The 22,010-nt window shown below is 43.9% G+C and overlaps 2 protein-coding genes across 5 annotated transcripts in view; both read right to left on the minus strand.

Moving 5' to 3' along the window:
* Positions 1-13,741, minus strand: part of setd6 (SET domain containing 6, protein lysine methyltransferase) — a 55,839-nt gene extending 42,098 nt beyond the window's left edge. The window contains exons 1-2 of one of the 2 annotated variants that reach the window (XM_041191765.1): positions 13,394-13,741; positions 6,852-7,176 (exon numbers count right to left, since the gene is read on the minus strand). In XM_041191765.1, the coding sequence (XP_041047699.1) occupies positions 6,852-7,176; positions 13,394-13,686 (618 nt within the window). In that variant the 5' untranslated portion in view covers positions 13,687-13,741. The remainder of the gene's footprint in view (positions 1-6,851; positions 7,177-13,393) is intronic. The other variant, XM_041191766.1, reaches the window with a different exon arrangement.
* A 4,741-nt stretch (positions 13,742-18,482) lies between these two features.
* The window catches only part of aars1 (alanyl-tRNA synthetase 1), a 68,641-nt gene continuing 65,113 nt past the window's right edge, over positions 18,483-22,010 (minus strand). For all 3 annotated transcript variants that reach the window (XM_041191403.1, XM_041191405.1, XM_041191404.1), the window contains 3 exons: positions 21,674-21,760; positions 21,454-21,567; positions 18,483-18,993 (listed from right to left, as the gene is read on the minus strand). In XM_041191403.1, coding sequence (XP_041047337.1) covers positions 18,808-18,993; positions 21,454-21,567; positions 21,674-21,760 — 387 coding nt within the window. In that variant the 3' untranslated portion in view covers positions 18,483-18,807. The remainder of the gene's footprint in view (positions 18,994-21,453; positions 21,568-21,673; positions 21,761-22,010) is intronic.

Genomic DNA, 22,010 nt, shown 5'->3' on the forward strand with positions numbered 1-22,010 from the left:
ACGCATTCAACTACTCCTCTCCCTGAGGTTCTTATAACTATGGATGTAGAAAAGGCTTTTGATAGATTGGAATGGGACTACCTTTTCCTCACTCTTCAAAAATTTGGATTTGGACCCATTTTTATAAAACGGATAAAACTATTGTATCCCTCCCCGGTTACTTTAGTGCATACAAATAATATCCACTCTAAACTCTTTGACCTCATTCAAGATACCAGACAGGGCTGTCCTCTTTCCCCGCTACTTTTCGCTATTGCTATTGAGCCCCTGGAAATTTCACTGCGGACCTGTGGAGATATATAGAGTGTTATATGGGGGGGAGTCGAGTGGACATTCTCCCTATATGCTAATGATCTTCTTTACATCCCTGATCCAGCCTCATCTCTCCCACATATTTTCTCTACTCTTGAGCGATTTGGTCATATTTCAGGTTTTAAAATTAATTTGCAAGAGTGAAATTTTTCTTATTAACTCTATTGCAAAGAGTTACTTTCTCTCTTCCCTCCCCTTCAAGGTCTCAGTAAACAGTTTTAAGTATTTAGGAATTTTAATTACTCGATCCCTTGGAGACCTTTTAAGCTCAACTTTGACCCTTTGTTGGAACGTATGAAGCAGAACTTAGCACGTTGGTCTAGCTTACCCCTTTCTTTAGGTGGTCGTATAAATTCTGTAAAGGTAAATATTTTGCCAAAATTTCTATACTTATTTCAGTGCATTCCATTGTTTATTAAAAAGCATTTTTTGTTGCCAGCCAGATAAGGTTAAGGAATGTGTTTATTTTCCCAAAGGTTACTGACAATATATAGTGGCAACATGAAAGTTTTTATCTAATGAGGAAGCTATAGTTTTAAAGACATATGGAACAATAGCATTTACATATTAAATAGAGATAAACATATATTAAGGAGAATGAGAGATTGTGTCAGAAGGCCATGTAAGACCTAACAGGCTTGTGTGTGAAATAGCCTTAATGAAGCCTCCAGCATTGGTGCATGAGTCTGCTATATAACGAAACTGAAGTTGGGGGAAAGCAATTTGGAATTCCACTGTCCAGGGTATTGTGTTAACTTGCTGAGTTTGTTTTAAATCTAAAATTTATGGTGGACTGTTGCCTTAAAGGGAGTGTAACTGGGATCAGATCAATTAGGTATTTTAGGAATTATTATAGTAGTAATTGTAGTCTTATGTATGTGCTTGACATCTTATATTTTTGTTAATAAATATTTTAATTAAATTTTTGAAAGTTTTGGTGGACTTATTACTTCTAAATTCAGTGCACACATCTCGTAATAAATACAAATTGCAAAACCATTGTGATAGCACAACCAGCTTTCCCTCGTTGATTTGGTCCACCAAGCACACATCATCTGCCACATCATAACACTCCGCCACCTTTTCAGGCAATACTTTTCCAATTGTAACCAATTCCTGTGTCAAAAGTTTTTTTTTATGTCGGCTTTGGTTCTTTTGTCAATCACCTTAAATTTTGTTTCCTCAGGTTCTTGATCCTTGTGGTAATGGGCACTGCTTTGATCTATCTACTGTTCCTGGACCGCTCATGATTTTGGACACCTATTTCACATATCTTTTTCTACAAGGAGAACAGTCCCAGCTTCTCCATTCGACCCATGTAACTGAAGTCCCATATCCCTGGAATTATTCCTGTAAATCTTTTCTACACCCTTTCTAAAGCCTTTACATTCTTCCTAAAGTGCAGTGGCCAGAATTGGACAAAATGCTCCAGTTGAGACCAAACCAGTGTTTTATAAAGGTTAATCATAACTTCTTTGCTTTTGTATGCAATACCCCTATTTATATAGCCCAGTACTCCATGTGCTTTTAACCACATCCTCACTCTGCCACTAGTCACCTTATGCTTTTCTGCATTAACTTTCATCTGCCACATATCAACAGCGTATTTCCTTTTGAGGTCTATCACTCATAGTTCACAATACTTCCAAGTTTTGTATCATCTTCAGGTTTTGAAATTGTGCCCTGCACTCCCAAGCCATTAGTATACATCAAGAAAAGCAGTGGTTCTCGTACTGACCCGAGGAACACCTTCTTCCAGTCTGAATACCATTTACCACTGCTCTGTTTGCAAGCTGACCTCTACCTTGCAGAAGCTGAACGCCAACTCTTTGGCACTTCTCCCATCTCCCCCGGACAATGACGCCACCACTGAACGTCAAGCCATTGTTTCCAGAACAGTCACTTATCTCACTCCTCTGGTGATCTTCCCTCCACAGTTTCCTACCTCATAGCTCCTCAACCTCATCCAGCCCACTTCTATCTCCTTCTCATGATCGGTAAACACTACTGCCATGGTAGACCTATCATTTCGGCCTGTTCCTGCCCCACTGAACTTATTTCTTCCCACCTTAACTGTTTGTTTTCTGCCCTCATCCAGTCTCCTCCCACTTACATCAGCGGCTGTTCTGGTGCTTCCGTCACTTTAAAAGTTTCCAATTTCCTGCCCTAATTGTTTCCTCTTTGCCATGGATGTCCAATCTTTCTACACCTCCATCCCCCATCAGGAAAGTCTGAGAGCTCTCCACTTCTTCCTTTAACAGAGGCCCAATCAGTCCCCATCAAACACCTCCTCCACCTGCCTGAACTTGTTCTCTCATTGAACAATTTCTCTTTTAACTCATCTCACTTCCTTCAAATAAAAGGGTGTTGCTATGGGTGCCTTCATGGCTCCTCACTATGCTTGCCTTTTTGTAGTATACATCGAACATTTCTAGTCCCAGTCCTCAGTCCTACTCAGCCCCTGTTCCTCAACTCTTGTTCTGGTACAGCGATGACTGTATCAGTTCTGTGTCTTGCTCTCACCTTCCCTGAATTGAAAAATTTAATCAACTTTTCTTCCAATTTTCATCTTTTTTTCTCAGTTTCACATGGTCCATCTCTGACTCTTCCCTTCCCTTTTTTGACCTCTGTCTCTATTTCTAGCAATAGGCTATCAACTAAGTCATAAGCCGACCGACTACCACAGCTTCCTCGACAACACTTCCTTACACCTTACACCCTGTAAGGATTCCATTTCATTCCCTCAGTTCCTCCGTCTCCATCGCCTTCCACAACATTGCTTCTGAGATGTCTTCTTTTTTCAACTGAGGAGCCCCCCCCACCCCACTGTGGTTGACAGGGCTCTCAACCATGTGTGCCACATTTCCCACACTTCTGCTCTCACCCCTTCCCCTCCCTCCCAGAACCACAATAGTGTCTCCCTTGACTTCACCTTTCTCCCCAGCAGCCTCTGTTCAAAGGATCATTTCCCACTATTTCCAGTGTGATGCCACCATTAAACACATCGTCTCCACTTTGAGCATTCTGAAGGGACTGTTCCCTCTGAGATACACTCTTCAGTCACCACCACCTACCTGTCCCCTTCCCATGCAATTGTAGGAGATGTAACACCTGCCCTTTTAACTCCTCTCTCCTCACTGTCCAGAGCCTCAGACAATCCTTCCAGGTGAAGCAATGATGTCAATCTCTCCTGACTTTTACCCTAAAACAGACCTTCCCTTTGTCCTTGTTCCATCTACCCTTTGCTCAAAATTTATTACAACACTAACTTTTCTAAGTTCTGATGAAAGGTCACAGACCTGAAACATTAGCTCTGTTTCTCTTCATAGATTCTGCCATAACCTGTTGAGTAGTTCCAGCATTTTCTGTTCTTACTTTAGATTTCCAGCATCTGCAGTGTTTTTCTCTTCCATCTCCTTTCTAGTATCTCATCAATTTTTAGCACCTTCAGTGTCTCAATTACTTCTTTTATCACTTTTACTCTGGCAGCATCATCTTCCATTCATAAAGATAGAAGCAAAGTAATTATTTAGTCCCTCAGCTATGCTTTCTTCCTCCATGCATAAATCTCCTTTTTGGTCAACACCGCCATTACAATTTACATTGAAGATTTATATCTATAGAAGACTTTTGGATTCCCTTTTATGTTAGTATCATTTATATTACTTGACACTTAACAACCCAAACCTGGATGTAGTGATGGTTTTGCTGCATGTGGGCACTACTTCATTACCCGAGAAACTGTGAATGGAGCTGAACATTGTGCAATCGCCAGTGAACATCTCTACTTCTGATCTTATGATGATCATTGATGAAGCAGCTGAAGATGGTTGGGCCTACGCTGAGGAATGCTTGCAGCAAAGGTCTGAGGCTGAGATAATTGGCAGCCACAATCTATGCTAGGTATGACTCCAAGCAGTAGAGTTCCCAATTACTTTGATTTTACTAGACATCCTTGACACCACATTCGATCAAATGCCGCCTTGATGTCAAAGGCAGTCACTCTCACCCTACCACTGGAATTCAGCTTTTTGTCCATGTTTGAACCAGGCACATAAGATGGTAATTGGCAAGATTGGATTTGTCCAGCTTTTTACGGACAGGGAATACTTGGGCAATCTTCCCCATTGGCAGGTGGGTGTAAGGTTATAACTGTCCTGGAACAGCTTGGCTAGAGATGCGCAAGTCCTGAAAAACAAATCTCAGCGCTACAGCCAGGATGTTTTCTGGACCCTTAGCCTTTGCTCATTGCTGTTTCTTGATATCACATGCAGCAAATTGAATTGGCTGAAGACTGGCATCTTGTGATGCTGGGAACCAGAGGAGGAGGCTGAGAAGGACCATCCAATGAGAACTTCTGGCTGAAGATGGTTGAAAATGTGTCTTTTGCACTCCCATGCTGGGTTCTGCCACCATTCTTCTGTCTCGTACCATGCTTTGGTTCTGCACATTGGAGGGGGAGCCCAGGAAAACCTAAAATCTTGTCGCCCGGGGAAGGAACGAGCAATTAATGAGAGTCATTTTGATTTCAATGCTACAGGGAAGACGAAGGTGATGTGGAAAGATTTAGTACAAACATGGAACCAAAAAGAGAGGAAAGCTCAGAGGAGCCATGATGACAGTGGTATCATATTGTGAGAGGGGAGGGCAGTAGCCATAAAGGTCTGTTATCATCGATTCAGCATCACTGCTGAGAAAGCATCTGTGCTCTATTACAGAAGGGGAATATAAGAATCTTTAACAATAGCTTCAGTTTGAAAAATATTTTCTTTCACAATTATACATTTGCAGGATGTGGTGAAGGATGCATCGGGCAAGTTCTTGCCCGCTTCTCTGAATGTTCTGGAGTTCCACACGTACTGGCAGCCTTTCCAGTAGCTGCTCCATGCAACCATTATTTGAGAGTTTTGACAGTGTTGGAAAGGGCATTGAACAGCCTGGCCCAATCCTATCCTCACCCAACACCCACAAAAGTATACATCCAATAGTGATTACAAGGGGTCCTGAATGCAATCAGAAGTGAAAAGAAAAATCAAACATGTTATTATTTAACCCAAGAAGATCAGGCAACTCGATAGCATCTCACTGCTAATTGGAACTTGATATCTGATCCACTCTGATGCTCCACAAAGTAACTCAGCATAGCCATCACTTAGAGGTTGATGAGATGTTACTCCCGGGTTACAACTCAGCATGTGTAGAACAATGACAGAATGGTCATCAGGAATTTTGATTTTATTTGTAAAAAAAATTAAACAGACAGGATGAACTTTTCCCACACTGAACATTCAACATCAAGCGTACCCAGGTCTGGCACATTACAAGTTGGGTGTGGAGCAAAAATCCCTCTACCCTACCCAGTAATCTGCAGTAGCCCCCATTACTGCAGTAGTGTGAAGACCTACACTCCTCACACCAGCTGCTGTAGCACCACCAACTCTGAGCAGTTTTCTTTTGAATGCTGATGCCCACTGGCTGCTGAGTTGAGATTTCCCAAGCTCATTTAACACAATGTCCTTCCAGCCAGTAGCTATTTACCTCATCAATCTGGCCTCCAATTCAAAGCAAGTCCCTCAGGTGACACTCACTCAATGCTAATTCTCTATACCATGCAGTTTCTTCTTGTTTCTATCCATAGTACAAATAAGAACCACATCTGGGACCAACTGGAGAAGATCTCTGTCCATCAAATAGACTGCATGTCTTAATAACCCACAAGGATTATTCAGGATAAATGCCAGACTGATACCAGACAGATTGTGTTGTCTAATTCGTAGGCCCAAAGAAAAGAAATCTTCTTAGAGAGGAGGTAGGGAAATAAATACTGTGACCAGGCAAAAATAAGAAGTGAAGAGAGACTTATTTATCATTTCAGATCTCAATTTCTAATACTCTCCCTGCTTCACCTGAAAGTCAGGCTTTACTGGAGTACAGCTCTATTCACACCCTGAGCCTAGACTGCAGGTGAATCGCAGTTGAGCCAAGAAGCTAATCGCGTCCCAACATCCACAATTCCAGCAGAAGTGATTGAACAGCAATCAGCAACAGGAACCCTGAGTTATTATCCCTTCCCCAGCTTGGGGCACTGAAGACTATCGCAGCTTCTCAACTTCAGCAGTAGCGCAGAGCAGGCAACACAGCACAGAGGGAGGAACTGAACCTGGTACTTCCATCTTCAATCCAATAGTGTGTTGGTCCACGTTATATTACTTTTAACAAAGGATACTTTATAACTTGAATTGTGTAGATGCAGTTAATACAATGATAAAAAAACATTTTAAATTGAAACTTTTTTTAGAAATGTATTTACTGGAATGCCCATATGAGTGCATCTAAGCCTTACTGACAAGCTGTGGGATCTTCCTCTTAATCGATTTGGTTAGACACTGTTGGACTACAGAGTACAGCTTCTGACAGCCCTCAACACAGGCCTTGATTGCTTCCACTGATGTCTGCTCCTCCCACTCTCCTTTAGACACCAGCCCTGAGATCTGATTAAGGGTGGGCAGCAATGCCACAGTCAAGCTGCCGTTATCTACCTCCTGGGAGCTAGATGCATTGTAGTCCTCGGCTGCAGTCGGGTCCAGAAGAGAGACATCTCCACACTGTCTCAAGGAGCAACCCACCACCACGTCGAACATCTCAATGCCTGCTTCTGCCAACGCTATGGAGGCACAAGTCAAAGCAGCTGCCAGAGTGGAGCCATCATTCTCCAAAACCATCACATATACCTCAATCTGCGATCTAGGGTACTTGTGGAGACAGATGGCAGGCTGTAAACTCTGTTCCATGATTGACGAGTACTCCTTCTCCAGGTTGCCCTGAATCCAGGCTGCTCTCTTACTGCAAGAGAACGGGGCGAATCTACAAGGTGGGGGAAAAAAATTAAATGCTTTGAACTTATTCATCTGATACTTGAAAAAAAATGTAGGTCTATGGTGAGAGGTCAGGGGAATGGGAATAATTGGATAGCTTTTTCAAAGGGCTGGCACAGGCATGATCGGTCAAATAGCGTCTTTCTGTGCAGTACCATTCTATGATTCTCATCTATTTAAAACATAACCTTGCTTCTCAAGGTGCTGATGTGAGCTGAGTTCCAGATCTATGAAGAAGCATTGGGTGCTCACAGTCAGAGGCGACTCAGCCAATTTGGGGAACTGAACACCAATTCCAGGTCCCCAGGAGTTCCTTTACAACCCCAGGATTCAATTCAACATGTTCCCATGACCATAAAGCCATTTTCCCTGCTCTCCACAATCCTATTACCCTGCTTTTCTTTTCCAAATACCTATCCACTTCCCTTTTAAAGATTCTGCTCCCATCAGAGTTTCTGACAGGGCAGAATTCCATGAGGCATAGAGTAAAAAAAGCAAGGACATTGGGCTAAACCTTTACAAAATATTGATCAGACCCCAGCAGGACCATTCTGTCCAACATCACACTGAGCTGTAGATGTAGGACTTCCAGAAGGCCTATGATAAGGTGCCGCACAAAAGATTAATACACAAGATCACACGGAGTTAGGGTTGATATATTAGCTTGGATAGAGGATTGGCAAACCAACAGAAAGCAGAGAGTTGGGATAAATGGGTCTTCTTCTAGATGGCAAACTGTAACTAGTGGGGCGCCACAGGGTTCGGTCCTTGGGCCCCAACTATTTACAATCTATATTAATGACTTGGATTCAGGGACAGAAAGTACTATAGCTAAATTTGCAGATGACACCAAAATAGGTGGGAAAGTAAGTGGCAATGAAGAAATAAGAAATTTACAAGTGAATATGGACAGATTAGTTGAATGGGCCAAAATTTGGCAGATGGAGTTTGACGTGGATAAGTGTGAGGTTATCCATTTTGGTCGGAAGAATAAAAAGGTAACTTATTATTTTAAATGGAGAGAAACTTCAGAATGCTTCAGTGCAGGGGAATCTGGGTGTCCTCATGCATGAATCGCTGAAAGCTAGTATGCAGGTACAGCAGGTAATAAGGAAGGCAAATGGAATTTTGGCATTTATTGCTAATGGAAGAGTATAAAAATAGGGAAGTGTTTTTGCAACTGTTCAAGGCACTGGTGAGACCGCACCTGGAATACTGTGCACAGTTTTGATCCCCTTACTTGCGGAAGGATGTAGTTGCATTGGAGGCGGTTCAGAAGAGGTTCACTAGATTGATTCCAGAGATGCAGGGCTTGTCTTATGAGGTGCGATTGAGCAGTTTTAGACCTATACTCGCTAGAGTTTAGAAGGATGAGGGGAGATCTAATTGAGGTATATAAGATGCTAAAGGGGATAGACAAAGTAGACATGGAGCGGATGTTTCCCCTTCTGGAGCATTCTAGAACAAGAGGCCATAGTTTTAGGCTAAGGGGTGGTAGATTAAATCAGAGGTGAAGGGGAATTACTTTTCTCAAAGGGTCGTGAATCTGTGGAATTCACTACCTCAGAGTGCAGCAGATGCTGGGATGCCAAATAAATTTAAAGAGGAGATAGACAGATTTTTAATCAGTAACAGGTTGAAAGCTTATGGGGATAGGATGGGAAATTGGAATTGAGGCCAAAATGAGATCAGCTATGACCGTATTGAAAGGCGGGGCAGGCTCGAGGAGCTTATTTGCCTACACCTACACCTGGTTCTTATGTTCTAAAAGAGTGTAGCATAGAGTGGAAAAGTTGGTATTTGGTGAGAGTGGAAATTTGCAGAGGGCAAAGGAATTGGTGCAGTTTTTGTCTCCAATACTTGTATTCATATGTGAAATATTGAGGTAATAAGTATTTAATATTTTGACCAGCGTTTTAATTCTTAGTGCAAGATAATATGTAGAAAAAACTTACAACAAATTAAAAAGTAGATATAAATAATCTAGATTGAGATATGGTAGAGCTGGTAGTGTGTCTGGACAGCTGTATGTGAGAGTTTATGGACAGTGAGAGTGTGAACACATCTGCACTAGATGTCTCTATCTTTAATGTCTGTGGTTCCAGCTGGAGTGCAAGTTGGAGACACTTGGCAACATTGTGGCATGGTGGGGGGCAGTATTTGGACATTATATTACAGAATTCGGTCACACTTAGTAGAGAGGTACAGGGTTAGAACATAGGTGGTCGGACTGATATTGTCCAGAGTAAGGAGGACCCAGGTGAGATAGAGAACGAGATGCCACAGAAACTGATCCTATCCAACGGGCGCAATGCACTTCCTACCGGTGAGGAAAGGCTGTTGGGAGGACAATTGGAATGTTGACTATGGCGCTTGGGAGCAGGAGGATAGAGAGGCACTGGAAAGAGTTCAGAGAGGATTTACAAGGATGATACCAGAAATGCATGGGTTTTCATATCAAGAAAGATGGACAGGCTAGGTCTCTTTTCTCTCGAAAAAGGAAGGCTGACGGGTGACCTACAGAGGTCTTTAAAGTTATGAAAGGTTTTGATTGACTGGATAAAGAGAGAATGTTTCCTCTTGTGGGGATAAGCATAACTAGAAGCTATCAATATGAGGTAATCACCAAGAAATCCAATAGGGAATTCAGAAGAAACTTTTCTACCCAGAGGTTGGTGAGAATGTGGAATTCGCCAGCTCAGGGAGTTGTGGTTGAAGCGCGTAGTCTGGATGCAAAGGGGAAGTTAGACGAGTATTTGAAGGAGAAAGGAATAGAGGGTTATAGTGATAGATTTAAATGAGGAAAAATCGGAAGAGGCTCAACTGGAGCCTAAACACCAGCATGGACTGGTTGGGTCAAATGGTCTGTACCTGTGCCGTAAATCATATGTAATCCTATGTAATGTATTCCTAAAGGGGTAATGGGGAAGTGTTACGTAGTAGTTGTAGGGATTCAATAATTAGGGGGTAGATAGCATCCAATGTAAGCAGGATTGACAGTCACACATGGTATGCCACCTTCTGCTGTCAGGGTGAGGAAACTGTTACAAATGCAAAGTTTAAAAGATTTTGTTTTGTTATGTTTTGGGACTGTCTTTTTATTTTAAGGTAATATGATGTAGTGAAGGGTGACATGCTCCGAATCCTGCTTAATAACAAACCAGGATTGTTTGGTTGCTATGAGGACAGTGAGGCCCAGATTGATTTACTAGGAAGGTGCAAGATATTCGCACCTTTGGACAATGGTAAGAGCATCTGTGGTGACTCTGGGTAGACTGTTATTCTCAAGTCTCACAGGTCGGTGTTATGAATGTCAGGTTTTGTAAAGGGTTATACTTTAAATTGTCTATTTAATTTCAAGATGAGAGAGAGAGAGCAGAGAGATAGAGGCAGCAAAAGAATGCAGGTGGGAGCTTGTGCTAAGATTGAAGAGACCAAGTCCGTGAGGATTTAAACGAGGCTGGAAGATTCACCAACCTTTGGCTGGAGGGAGGGATCTCCAGGGTAGTAAATTCAAGAATTAGAAGTTACCTGCTGAAAAAGGAAAAAGGAAGCAAGCCACCAGGAGCTGAGAATGAATAGCTTTAGATTGGTTCCTGGAGAATGAAGTGTCCACTTAAGGGACAAAGTAAAGTATAATCACGGAGGGTGATTTTCAGTCATTTTAAAGTTAAACTGGGGTCTTTTCTGTACAGCGTACGTTGTCTACTGAAAAGTGTTTAGACAATGTTGCTCTTAGCTTGTTTATTAGATTGAAACTTAAATCTTGTCACGTGATCCTTCCAGTCAGTCACTGGGAATTCAAATAGCTTTTAAAAGTCTCTTATGGGGATCATAACAGAATCTCGAAAAGTTACTGGAGGGGGAGGAGGTCGTTGTGATCCATACTGGGAGCAACAATACGGCGGAGGGTACGCAAAAGGTCTAGTTTGGAGAGTAACCAGGAACTTGAGAGTTAAATAAAAGAACAGGAACTCAAGTTTTGGTAAGGAAATAATTTCTATCTACTCTGCCTCAGCCCCTCATGATTTTGAACACCTCTATGGATAATCGTCTCAAACTCCTTTTCTCTAAGGAGAACAATCTCAGTTTCTCTAACCTATCTATGTTGCTGAACACCATCACCCCAGTAACCATTCTTGTAAATGTTTTCTCTTGAACATTCATATTCTTTCTACAGTGCACCACCTAACATTGAATGTAATGCTCCAGTTGAGGCTGAGCCAGTGTTTAGAAGGATCATAATGTCCTTGCTTTTGTACTCTTTACCTCTATTCATAAAGCCCAGGATCCTGAAAGCTTTTTTAACTACTTTCTCAATCTGCCCAGTCACCTTCAATGATTTGTGCACATATACCCCCAGTTCCCATTTTAGAATTGTAATGTTTATTTTATATTGCATCTCCTTGTTCTTCCTACAAAAATGTATCACCTCACACTTTTCTGCATTAAATTTCATCTGCCCCATGTCCACCCATTCCACCAGCCTGTCCTCTTGAAGTCGATCACTATCCTCCTCACCGTTCACAATACTTCCAAATTTTCTGCAAATTTTGAAATTGTGCCCTAAACGCCTAAGTGTAGGCTATTAATACACATATATAAAAAAGCAATGTTCCTGGTACCAACCTCTGGGGAACACCACTGTTTACGATTTGGATGAAGTAAATGAAAAGAAACTAGTTTCACTGGCGCAAGAACTGGCAATGCGATGACAGGCTGAAGGGGATTGGGTAAAGGAATTGGAGGTGGCCTGATGATCTGGTTATTCACACTGAGTTATTGTGATTGGGAATGCACAGTGCTCTACAATTCTACAATTCCTCCCACCCTGTCTTCTTTTGCTGATGGTGATAATTCCCCCCTCGTTACACATTAACTGACCAACCAAAATTATTTGTTTCCACAATTCACTTCATCAAAATCACTTCTTGGAAAGTCTGGAGTCAGGGATTTGATTATGAATCTCCCTAGCCCCAAACACCTCACCCCAGAACCTGCCTGGCCACCCATTACCAGCATGCTTACACCACCCTGGTTCCCCAACACATCAGCAGCCATTAAACTGGAGGTGCTTGGAGACTGTGAGACCAGTGCAGCCCTCAGACCTGAGCCGATCTGACCTGATACACACCAGCTGAGAGCACTCTACACTTCACCCCCTGGCAATATTCTACCCCCCACCTAGCGGTGATGCTCTATACCCCTCCCCCACCCCCACTGGAGGCTCTACGAACACATTCCCCCCCAGGGGACACTCTACCCTCCCTCCCCCGGGGGCACTTTATCCCTCTCCGGGGGGCGCTCTACCCCCATCCACAGGGGGGGCGCTTCAACCCCTACCCACAGGGAGTGCTCTGCACCCCTAATCCCCAGGGCATTATATCCACACCCCCAGGGGACACTATGTCCCTGCCCCCAGGTGGCACAAGATGCCCCTCCCCCCAGGGGGCTCTATACACCCTTCCCCCACAAGGTGCTATATCCCCTCTCCCAGGGGGCACAAATCACCCCTCCCCCCTGGGGCACTATAACCCCTCCAGCAGGGGACACTTTAAGCACATGCCTAGGACGCACTGTAACCCTTCCCCAGGGTCACTATATCCCCCACTGACAGGGGGCACGAGACACACACCTCCAGGGGGCGTTATACCCCCTCTCCCAGGGAGCACTCTACCCCCAAGGGCCACTAGACACCCCCCAACACAGTTATAGCATCCCCTGGAAGAGGGGAGGGGGTTATGACGCCCCCAACCACCCCCCCCCCAGGGAAGGGGGTATAGTGCTATAACCCCCTCCCCTCCCCCCCAGAGGATGCTATAACCACTTCCCCTCCTCCAGGGGACGCTATAACCCCTCCTCCCCCCAGGGCTCGCACTATTCCCCCCCTCTCCCCCCCCCAAGGACTCGCACTATTGCCCCCCTTTCTCCCCCCCCCCCCCCCCCCCCCCCAGGACTCGCATTATTCCCTCCCTCCCCCTCCCCCCGGACTCGCACTATTCCCCGTCTCCCCGGACTCGCACTATTCCCCCACCTCCGCGGGCTCGCACTATTTCTCCCCCCCCCACCCCCCTCCCCGGACTCGCACTATTCCCCCCGTCCCCGGACTCGCACTATTCCCTCTCTCCGCGGGCTCGCACTATTCCCCCCGTCCCCGGACTCGCACTATTCCGCCTCACGGGCTCCTCTCCGACTCGCGCTTCTACCTGAACTCGCAGCCTAGGGTGGCCCCGCTCAGGCGACGCTCCTCCTTCCTGTCGCTCTCTCGGGGTCCGTACACGGCACACAGCACCTTGCTGCGCCCGTACTCAGCGTACACCGAGCCATCCGCTTGGCTCACCAGCCCGGCCCGGGCAAACACCGGCCTCGGCTCCGCCGCCGATCGCCCGTCCGCCCGGGGCTGTAAGGGCCTCGGCCTCGCACCTACATCTCCCCCCACAAACAGCAGTGGCGATTGGGATTCTTCCGGGCCCCGCACCCGCTTCGTGTCTACCGGCATGAGGCAGACACTGGAGGCTCCCTTGCCGTCAAGGCCGCATACAACGAGGCAGTGTCGCCAACAAGAGCTCCCCACCCATACACGCTTGCTTCCACAAACAGCGCTCCCTGGAGGCTGGGAGGACCAGTCACAGGCTGCACCTTCTAGCGGCCAGTTCTCAAAAGTTGAGCTGCTCCAAATACCAGCTCTCTGCAAGATCTGAGAGTGGGCACATGATTGAGCTATGGAAAGAAGCTCACGTCAAGGGAAACATCGCAGAATTGCTAGTGCAGCAGGAGGCCATTCGGCCCATTGTGTCTGCACCAGATCTCGGAATGACCAATTTACTGAGTGCCATTCCCCCATCTTCTCTCTGTAACGTTGCATATTCTCACTTTTCAGATAACAGTCCAATTCCCTATTGAATGCTTCAATTGAACCTGTCTCCACCACACTTTCCAGCAGCGCATTCCAGCCCTTAACCATTTGCTGCATGAAAACATCTTTTCTCATATCTCTTTTGCCAATTACTTTAAATCTGTACCCTCTCGTTACCAATCCTCTCATCATTAGGAAGTTTCTCCCTAACTACTCCGTCCAGACTCCTCATGATTTCAAATACCTCTATCAAATCTCTCAGCCTTTTTATCCCCCCAACGAAAACAGTCCTAACTTCACCAAGCTATCTTCATAACCGAACTTCCTCATCCCTGGAACCATTCTCGTGAGTCTTTTCTGCACTCTCCCCAGGTACCATGCAATTCCACAGCATGCATCACTGTGTTTCAGGCTGGAGTAGCTGGAGTTTATTTAGTAGGAGAGGGAGCAATTTCTCAGTACGTAGCACTCTCACCCCTCAATCAGAAGGTTGTGGATTCAAGATCCAATCCTGAGATTTGAGCACATAGTCTAGGCTGACATTTCTTACTAGGATCAGCTAGTGTGACAGTGGAGATGGTTGAAATCAAAGCTTTGCTTTTTTTTGTTTTTCTCCTCAACCTGAAAACAAAAGGCAGCCTTTTTGTATCTCATCTGAGTGGCTATCATCCTGTGAGCCTACAGTATATATCATCAGAGTATTTAATCATGGAGCACATCACAGGAGTAACCATATCCTCACCTAACTTGCAGCAGAAATCACCAAATAGAAAGACCGGGCTGAATTTTATCTTCCCTAGCCCAGGGATCACAAGGCCAACCTTACTGTAATCCTGATTCAATAGAAACCAGGGATAAGACCTGGGGCCTTCTATTTTGTAATTAGTATCAAACTGTTCAATGGCTCACTTGGTTCTGACTTTGATGCCATCATCACCCGGTCCTCACAGTCTGTCACTTCTGACATTCCACAGATGGAGCTTCTGTCTTTCTATCAATATCCTTTGGGACCCCTCTCCACGCCCCAGTAGAATTAATCATTTTGTCCTCATTCACCACCTCCTCTGCAGATTGTCTTTGCATGGTTCCTATCTGCCTTAAGTAGGTGACAAGGGAGTCAAATAGTATAGGGGTTGGACAGGAATGTAGCGGTCACACTCAGATCAGCCATAATCTTAGGAAATGGTGGAGCAGGATCCAACAGCTGAGGGGCCTGCTCCTGTTCCTAACTCGTGCACATTTGTAGCCAGCACATGTAGTCCATACATTATATACCTATCCCTGCTGTACACCAAGGCCTCACCTTTGGTCCCCATCCTTTTCATCATTTACAAATTGTCCTTCAGTGACATCATCCATTAGAACAATATGTAATGAGGAAAGGGAGGATCCAAGTTTTGATCTATTAGTCACCTCTCCACCTCAATGCTGTCAGATTGCCTGCCAACATGAAGTCATGAACGAGTCAGAAATTTCTTCAATGCGGGAAGACTGAAGCCCTCTTTCAGTTCTTACCAAAAACCTTGTACCTTTGCCACTGACTCCATCCTCCTCCAGTCTGATATTCAGATATAATTTCAGTGTTGTGTTTGACCAAGCTGAGCTTCAAACTCCTACAAAAGAAGAGTCCTTGTTTCCACCTCCACATTAACCATTTCTGTTCTAATCTCATTCTGCTTGTCACTGTAGTCTTTACTGTGGACTTGGACTAAGGTAATATCCTCCTGTTGCCTGTCCCACTTTCCCATCATGAGTCCTCAGCAACTTCTTCCTCATTCCCCAATATATGAAATTCCTCGCCTATAAATCTCTGTGGGCTAACTCAAACCAAGCTTTACAATCGCTTCCACCCTTACATTCCATTTGGTACTTTTTTTTATTCTTTCATGGGATGTGGGCATCACTGGCAAGCCCAGCATTTGTTGCCCTCCCTAAATGCCCTTGAACTGAGGGATTTGCTAGGCCATTTCAGTGGGCACTTCAACCACATTGCTGTGGGTCTGGAGTCACGTATAGGCCAGACCAGGTAAGGATGGCAGATTTCTTTCCCTAAAGGTCATTGATAAACCAGTTGGGTTTTTATGACATTATTGATAGTTTCATGGTGACCATTACAGAGACTAGCTTTATTTTCCAGATCTAATTCACTGAATTTAAATTCCGTCATCCACCATGGTGGTTCTTTGAACCCACGTTCCCAGGGCATTATTAACCAGGGCCTCGATTATCAATTCAGTGACATTATCACTACGCCAACCTCTCCCCATAAAAGATGAGTGTTCTTCCAGGAATCGAACCCAGGACCTGTCACAAACTAATTAAATGAAAATCTCTAAGCGAGAATCATAACCTTAGACCAATGAGCTAACCAGCAGAATACCTCCACTAAAGGGCAATGTGTAAATGATTTGAAAGCATAAGTAGAGAGAAACTCTCTCCTCCAGCGGGGCATCCAGAACAAGGTTAGAGCTTACAATTAGAGCTAGATTGTGACGTCAGGAAGCATGGTTGCTGATCCTTCAAATCACTGGAAACAGTTTCTCCTTATTTAACTCTATATCAAAGCTCTTCATGATTTTGAACACCTCAATCCTTAACCTTCTCAGTTTTACTAGAAACGTTTCTCTAGTCTTGCCACATAACTGGAGTCTTTCATTCCCAATACCATTCTAGCAAATTTCCTCTGAACCCCCTCTAAGGCCGAGACATCCTTCCTAAAGTATGGTGTCCAGAATTGGACACAATATTCCAACAGCACCTAATGAGTGTTTTATAAAAGTTTAGCACTACCACCTTTCTTCTGTACTCAATACCAAGGAGCATATATGTCTTTTTTAAGCAACTTATACAAATTTTCCTGCTAGCTTCAAAGATTTATCTACATGCATGAAGTCTCTTCCTGCAGCCACTTTAAAATGACCATTTAATTCACATTCCCTCTTCTCATTTTTCCAACCAAAATGAATCACTTCACCCTTGTGTGTGTTAAATTTCATCTTCCCAGTTCTGTTCATTTCACAGTCTTTCTAATGCTGTTCTTCTCTCCTAATTCACTGTGCACCTTGATCTACTCTCAAATGCTTTATTCTGGTGTTGTTCCCCACAGCACTAATTAACCTTCCTGTGAGGATACTGATTCCAGGTCTGTTGAAGTGCAACAGTTCCAACTTGTTCAGGCCCCTCCTGGTCCCAATGCCTTAGGAATCCAAAGCTCTGCCTCCTGGACCAATTCATCAGCCACACATTAACCTGTCTTATCTTACAGCTGCTATACTCACCACTATGTGACAGAGTGTAATAAAGAAATTACCATCTTTGAGGTCTTGCTCTTTAACTTCCTAACTCACAGAACATTATCTCTAGGACCTCAAACCTTTTAATGCTGACACCATTGGTTCAACATGAGCCACAATTTTGACTGTTGTCCTTACCCGCATGAACTTTCTGCTGCCACATTGTGCATCATAGTAAACAAACAACTGGGAGTGAATTTGAAAATACACAAATAAATTGAGGTGACAAATAGGTCACAGGCAGAAACAGGAAAGAGAGAATGGCACATTAGCTGAATGAGTGTCACAGTTTGGAATTTCATAATCTTACCCAATGAGATTTTTGGAATGAATTATATTAAAATTCTATTACCAAGTTAAGTTTTACTCTCAAGGGGTTGAATTCAGTGAACAGAAATGCTGGGAGATATGTCAGACAAAACAGTTTCTAAAATCATGCCATTTATGTACCACTTCAACTTTAGACAATGGAAATCATTTAAAAACAAAATACTGCAGATGGCAGAAATCAGAAAATAACAAGCAGAAAATGCTAGAAACACATAGGGTGGTCAGGTAGGAGTCAGAGGAATGATCATCTGATGAAATGTCATCAGCCTGAAACATTAACAGTATTTCTCGCTCCACAGGTGCTTCCGAACCTGCTGAGTATTTCCAGCACATTCTGTTTTTAGAAGTCTTTGGACCCCTGTGGACCCCAGTCTGACCAGGTTTGGAGGAAGAATTGGTCAGTAGAGTTAAAAATCACCCTCTTACAGGTATAGTGTGACATCTTTGATTTTCTGTATTACAAGGAAAGTTAATGATAAAAGTTGAAAGATGGTGAGATTTACTGTAAGTGTTAGTATTTGTGCTCACTCAAAATGTAGAATAAGCCAGCTTTCCACTTGGCTGTGATTCACCAAAGTGTGAATCAGTCTACCCTTGAGAAGATTGCAGAAGTCCATGTGGGGAGCCACAAATGAGATTACAATATCCAGTTCATATAATATAGGTTTCATTATTATAGCCTCCTGGGGAATGCTAACATATGACTGGAGGCAATAGGAAACTCCTGATCATAAGAGGCAGCTAACAAAAGACTGGTGATTCTGTATCTGAAAATAATTAGTGTACTCAAAATCTGTAACCAGTATTATGGTTTGCTTGTGGGTGTAATTTTTTTAATACATTAGAACCATTTAAAAGCATAAATTTTCTCACGACCAGTTCATTAGATTTCATTATACACCATCTAACTGCAAGCATTGTAACAGATAGAAGATTTAACACGGATGATCAATTACTTAGTTATTCAAATGACTTATCCAGACAAACATTCATGGTTTTAATATCAACAGGCAACAATGCTATCAGTCACCTGGTGGGAAACACCACCACCTTGGCAGCAGCAGCGCTGACCCCGCAACAGAGGAGCCCCTGACCCCTGCAGGACGGTCTTTCAAGTTGTATTTAGTTGCAACTTATTAAGTTAGTTTTTGAGGTCTCCTATTTTAAGCTCAGCAAACTCAGTTGCCAGCTTCAGTGCTTTGTCGAGGCTGTTGATGTTTTTCCCTGTGGCTTGGGCAGACATGTCCTTTCCTCCTCCTCTTCCATCTAGCAGATTCAAGATGTGGTTGACCCAATCACTGGCTTTCAGACCCCTGCTTACCACTTCCTGAAAGGAGAAATAATACACAAACGGATGTCAGTAAAGTGCTGCTTTTTAAAGGGGATTTGCACAATGTACCGCAGTATTTGAACTTTGAGGCAATGCTTCCCCCCGGCACTGGCTTGGCTGTAAAGGCAGTGTGACTCACCCATGCACACAGAAGATGCATATTGAATATGCATGATCTTATCAAATGGTGGAGCAGGCTCTAAGGGTTTAATAGCTTACTCTTCCTTCTATGTTTCTATGGTCTGTGCTGAGTTAGCTGGTCTCAGCTGAAACAAATAGCTGGGATGAAACAACTGGAATCAGCTCCTCATGACTAATGAAGGAAAAAACCAGAGATCCTGCCTTCGATTGCTAATCAAGATGGTTGTGGTTGTTGGAGGTCAAAAATCTCAGTTCCAGGGCATCACTGCAGGTGTTTCGCAGGGTAGTGTCCTTGGCCCAAACATCTTCAACTGCTTCAACATAAGGTCAGAAGTGGGGATGTTCGTTGATGATTGCAGAATGTTCAGCACCCTTCGCAACTACTCAGATAATGAAGCAGTCCATGCCCAAATGAAGCAAGACCTGGACAATATCCAGGCTTCAGCTAACAAGTGGCAAGTAACATTCAAGCCGGGCAAACACACTGTTTCAAACATACAAGTGCCAGGCAATGACCATCTCCAACAAGACAGAATCTAGCCATCATCCCTTGACATTCAATGGCATTACCATCATTGAATCCCCTACTATCAACATCCTGGGGTTACCACTGACCAGAAATTAAACTGGAATAGCTATATAAATACCGGGGCTACAAGAGCAGGTCGGAGGCTAGGAATCTTGCGGTGAGTAACTCACCTCCAGACTCCCCAAACCTGTCCCTCATCTACAAGACAAGTCAGGAGTGTAATGGAATACTCTCCATTTGCCTGGATGAGTGCAGCTCCAACAACACTCATTAAGTGAAACCATCCAGGACAAAGCAACCGCTTGATTGGCACCCCATCCACAAACATTCGCTCCCTCCACCACAGTGGCAGCAGTGTGTACCATCTACAAGATGCACTGCAAAACTCACCAAGGCTGCTTCAGCAGCACCCTCCAAACCCACGACCGCTACCATCTAGAAGGACAAGGGCAGCAGCGACATGGAAATGCCATCACCTGGAAGTTCCCCTCCAAGCCACTCGCCATCCTGACTTGGAATTATATCAACGTCTCTTCACTGTGCTGGGCCAAAATCCCGGAAGCTCCTCCTTAACAGCACTGTGGGTGTACCTATACCACAGGGACTGCAGCAGCTCAAGAAGGCAGCTCACCACCACCTTCTCAAAGGCAATTAGAGATAGGCAATAAATGCTGGCCTAGCCAGTGCCACCCATGTCCCAAAAATGAATTTTAAAAAACTGTCCCCGCTGGGAAGTGTACAAGAAGCAGGAGGACAGGCAGTGACACAATTGGGCTTGAATGTGACATACTTCATGGAAGGACAGGCTGCTGAAACTCTAACAGATGAAGAATGACCCCTAAGATGAAGTATCAGAGGTCACACACAGCATATTAGAATCATACTGCCAACTGTCTGCACCTTCAGGATGGGATGAAAAATATTGCCAAAGAATAATTCCCTGCGCCAAAACACCATCGCATACAGGGACTCAACCAACAAATGCCAGAAAAGGTATTCTACAACCCCTAAGATCTCTGTGATCCTCCAATTCTGGACTTGAGGCTTCCCAATTTTAACTGCTCCACCATTGGCAGCAGTGATTTCAGCTGCTTTAGCCCTAAACACTACAATTCCTGCTCTAAACCTCTCTTTGTCTCTCTTCTTAAAACCTATCTCTTTGACCAAGCCCATGGTCACCTGTCCCAATACCTCTTTATGTGTCTCAGTGTAAACTTTTGTCTGGTAATACTCCTGTGAAGCAGGTCATTTTACTGTGTTATAGGTGCCATATAAATGCAATTTGTTGCTGCTGTTTTTCCTTTATCCGCACTTACACCAATGTTGACAGTTGCTATAATGTTAGGGAGTAAAGGGATGTATACATTGTATACAGGGCTATGATGCTCAGCTGTATAAACCACCATCTTAGGCAGGCTGAACAGACTACATATTTTGGGGTGAGCCCAACCAGGGCACAAGTTGCATGTTAGAAGCTGCCCAGTTTGTTCTTGCAATTCACATCACAAAGACACTCGAATATAAACCATTTGTACCCCTCAATTATATTCCAGCCTGTAACTCCCAGGAATCCATACCATATATAAATTATCTGAACCTCTTTAATAAATTTTAGCCTGTGACACTTTCCCATGTATTCATTATACATCCTAACTTTGACCAGCAGTTGAACTTGCCTAACTCAATATATTCAAGAAAACTCAATCCTAAGCTACATCCAAATGGGCTCTTTAAACAAGAAACACTGCACTTATGGGCATGAGTTGTCAGCATTCAAATATCTTTACCTGAGGCACCTGGCATAAGCATATGATCGTTCCTGCATCGCTGTCCACAGCAAACAGCATTGCTGCTGTCTGAGGGGAGTGTGTCTTAAATAGCTTGAGAGCTTCATTCAGTGCCTGGTGGAAATGACACAATACATGGTCAGGCAGAGTAATATCCATTCCCAAAAATCAAGCAGCAGTTAAATACAGCTGCAGTTACTGTTCAGAATCTTTTCCTCACCTTGGCTGGTGCCCCTGCCTCCATTTCCATGACCACCAGAGATTGGTTTGGATTAGTATCAATGAACTGCTTGGTCTTCTCCCGTACCTGATAATGAAATCAAAAAACACCAATAATGATCCAATTATTTTGTTCCTTCTTCGTTGAAAGGTGATCCAGGTAAATTGTTCACTATAGCAAAGGATTCAAATACAAGGACATAGACGTTAAAAATTAGGACATTTGGAGGATGAAAGGGAGATAAACAAAAGGGAAATTTATATCTGTTTTATTACTTCCTCCAGATTAAACTGATTCATATATTTGCACCAAGACCACCTATTTCCACCTCCATCTG

Source organism: Carcharodon carcharias, chromosome 7 (assembly GCF_017639515.1).
Source record: "Carcharodon carcharias isolate sCarCar2 chromosome 7, sCarCar2.pri, whole genome shotgun sequence".
In the NCBI taxonomy this organism is placed as follows: Eukaryota; Metazoa; Chordata; class Chondrichthyes; order Lamniformes; family Lamnidae; genus Carcharodon; species Carcharodon carcharias.